This window comes from Sesamum indicum, linkage group LG8 (assembly GCF_000512975.1).
Source record: "Sesamum indicum cultivar Zhongzhi No. 13 linkage group LG8, S_indicum_v1.0, whole genome shotgun sequence".
Lineage (NCBI taxonomy): Eukaryota > Viridiplantae > Streptophyta > Magnoliopsida > Lamiales > Pedaliaceae > Sesamum > Sesamum indicum.
Genome location: NC_026152.1, coordinates 12,786,707 through 12,789,671, shown reverse-complemented (window position 1 = coordinate 12,789,671; position 2,965 = coordinate 12,786,707). Strand labels below are relative to the sequence as shown.

Sequence of the window (2,965 nt, the reverse complement as noted above, 5' to 3'; positions counted from 1 at the left end):
AATTCAGGAACTGCTTAGGGGTGCAAAATGCTATTCTCAAAACTTAGGGGTAAAAAGTGCAAATCTAGTCTAATTTAAGGGTGTAAAATGCCAATTATCCGCTATTTTCAGAAAATATGCTTATAGACATGTAAACGCGGTTTAAGGTTAATGCTCTTATTCACAATTTTTCTTTACCCGTTACTATTATTGGTTGTTGCATGCTTGACGTGTGTGTATAATTATTTAAAAATATTTTTTAATTTTTACTATAGTTTTTAGTTTATACATTTATTTAAATTTACATGACTGAAGAAAAATCATATTATCATATTTAGATCGACGAATTTAGACATTCGCAATGATAAATACATCAAATTTGTTTGGATGAATTTATGTCACAAAAGATTTCAAATCCGTAAATCTTCATTTTGAGCTATACTTTGTGGCGTCGTAATGGACTTCAAATCCATCAATATATAGTAATTTGAAATTCGTACTTCAAATTTTCTCAAGATGTATTTGGGTTTGAAGGGAATGATTCTAAACGACTCAATTTGAAAAGAATTTAAAGTCTATCTATATTCATTAAAACATAATTCAAAATTAGAATTAAAGGATTTGTTATTAAGAATTTGAAATTCATAATTTAAAATATTTCAATTCAAATAATACTTAACCCACTTTTATTAGACTTTAAATGAAAAATATTAATATTAGCGGAAAAAAAAAATTACATAAATTTTTAAATTTACCTCTTATTTAACACTTATATATATTTTTTATACTTATAAATAAATAAATATAATATATCTAACCTTATTATGAAGGGTGAGCACCTCTTTGGTATCTCTCTCTTTTCTGATTAGTTTATATATATATATATATATATATATGTTTATTGTACTTTTTTTATTCATCTTATAACTTCCCACTTCCCCATTATCTTTTGATATTTACTTTTTTTTTTTTAATTTTCATGTATCTTATTTGACCCTATTTTATTATAAATTTAATATTAACTTATTATTTTTTAAATACTTTATTAAACAATAAATCTTTTTAAAATACTTCGATTTAATTAATATTGTAAAATTTTCACATACATAGTATATGCCTCAAATACTAATATATATAGAGTGAGATTAATAACATTGTAATATTTTTTTATAAGTACAAAATTATTAAATGAGAATGTTAAATGAAGGGTAAAATTGAAAAGATATGTAACTTTTATTGCTAACGTCTGTATTTTTCGTTTACACCCTAATAAAGGGGGTTAGGTGTAAAAAGTGATTTTTAGAGAGGGTATAAGTGTAATTTTAAAATTTTTTTGGGAAAAAATATAATTTTAAATTTTAGATGGTGTTTAAGTGTAATTAACCATAATATATAATTAACCCTATATATATGTTGTCCTTTGCTTCGAGTGTTCGAGCTTTCTTTCTTTCTATTTATCAAAAAAAAGAAAAGGGAAAAGAAAAAGATAAGAAGATTTTTTTCCGGAAAAAAGTCCAATTTTGGGGGAAATTTTGGGGCAAAGTCGAAATAATCAAATCTTTTTCCACTGATGGAACTCTGTGCTTCAATTCGGTAGCGATTATACGTATTCCTCTCGTATGCGGTTACCCCTCGCTTTACTCTACGGTCGAACCTCTACTTCTGGTACTGATCATCCCTTCTAGGGTTTTGGTTGTTCGAGATGAGAATGTGATTTTATTTTACTTATTAGATTCTTTTTTTGGAGCATCGGGATCGCGCTTTTCTTGCTGTTACTACCGTTTTTTTTTAATTTCTGTTTTTCTCTTTTTTTTTTGGCTGTTCGGGTTTTGGGGTACTGTGGAGGAGAATGTAATTAGTTCTGGTGGTTATGTTTGTAGTTGTGGTTTGCTCAACAGGAATTAGGTTGAGCGGAGATATATCGTGTGCAAGTTTAATTTTTATGGCGGTCAGCTGGTGGATATTGTTGATCTTAAATGTCAGTTTTAAATTTGCTGCATTTTTCTGTTTTCTTGAGTGTTCAAATGAATGTTTCTAAATCTTGATTTTCATTTGATTTTGGCAATTGCTTCAGCACTTAATGGGATGTGCTGGTGTTGGATGAATTGGCTTTTCTATTAGTTGTTTTCTCACTTTCATTTGAATTGGTGCGGAACTTGCATATTTCTTAGTTGTGGAATGGGCTGTTGATTTTATGGTGTCTTTATTTTCATGAATCAGAGAGGGAAGTGGTGGAGTGAGAGTCAAAGGGTAGATGGAGTGCAACAGAGATGAGGCTGTGAGAGCGAAAGAAATTGCAGAGAGGAAGTTTCGAGCAAAGGACATTAAGGGGGCCAAAAAATTTGCTCTCAAGGCTCAAAATTTATATCCTGAACTAGAGGGCATTTCTCAAATGGTGACGACTCTTGAGGTTTATATTTCTGCTGAAGAGGAGAAAATACATGGAGAATCAAACTGGTATGGTGTGCTCGGTGTGACCCCTCTAGCTGATGATGAGACAATAAGAAAACAGTACAGGAAACTAGCTCTTCTGCTTCATCCTGATAAAAACAGGTCTATTGGGGCAGAAGGGGCATTTCAACTTGTCTCACAAGCCTGGAGTTTGCTATCAGATAAGTCCCACAGAATAGCATATGACCAGAGGTGTGGTGCAGCATTTCAGCAGAGGAATCAGACTAGAAATGAGGGTACTTCACCATCACCAGCACAAAATGGATTTTATAATGTGGCAAAGACTGCAGTTTCACAAATGAAGGTTCCAAAGGGTAATGTCAGTAAGAGGGATCCTTCATCTGGTCCTTATCAATCTCGTAAGAAGGAATGTCACACTTTCTGGACTGTCTGTCATCGATGTAAGATGCAATATGAATATCTCAGAATGTATCTCAATCACAATCTCCTCTGCCCCAATTGCCATGAGGCCTACTTTGCAGTGGAAATTAATCCTCCATCTACCAAGAGTACTAAAATATCATCTCATACAACC

The 2,965-nt window shown here is 31.6% G+C and overlaps 1 protein-coding gene across 1 annotated transcript in view; it reads left to right on the top strand.

The window, feature by feature from the left end:
- Positions 1,421–2,965, top strand: part of LOC105168432 — a gene marked incomplete in the record, with an annotated part of 3,714 nt that continues 2,169 nt past the window's right edge. The window contains 3 exon segments of the mRNA XM_020695864.1: positions 1,421–1,644; positions 1,878–1,957; positions 2,200–2,965. Of these exon segments, the coding sequence (XP_020551523.1) occupies positions 2,234–2,965 (732 nt within the window).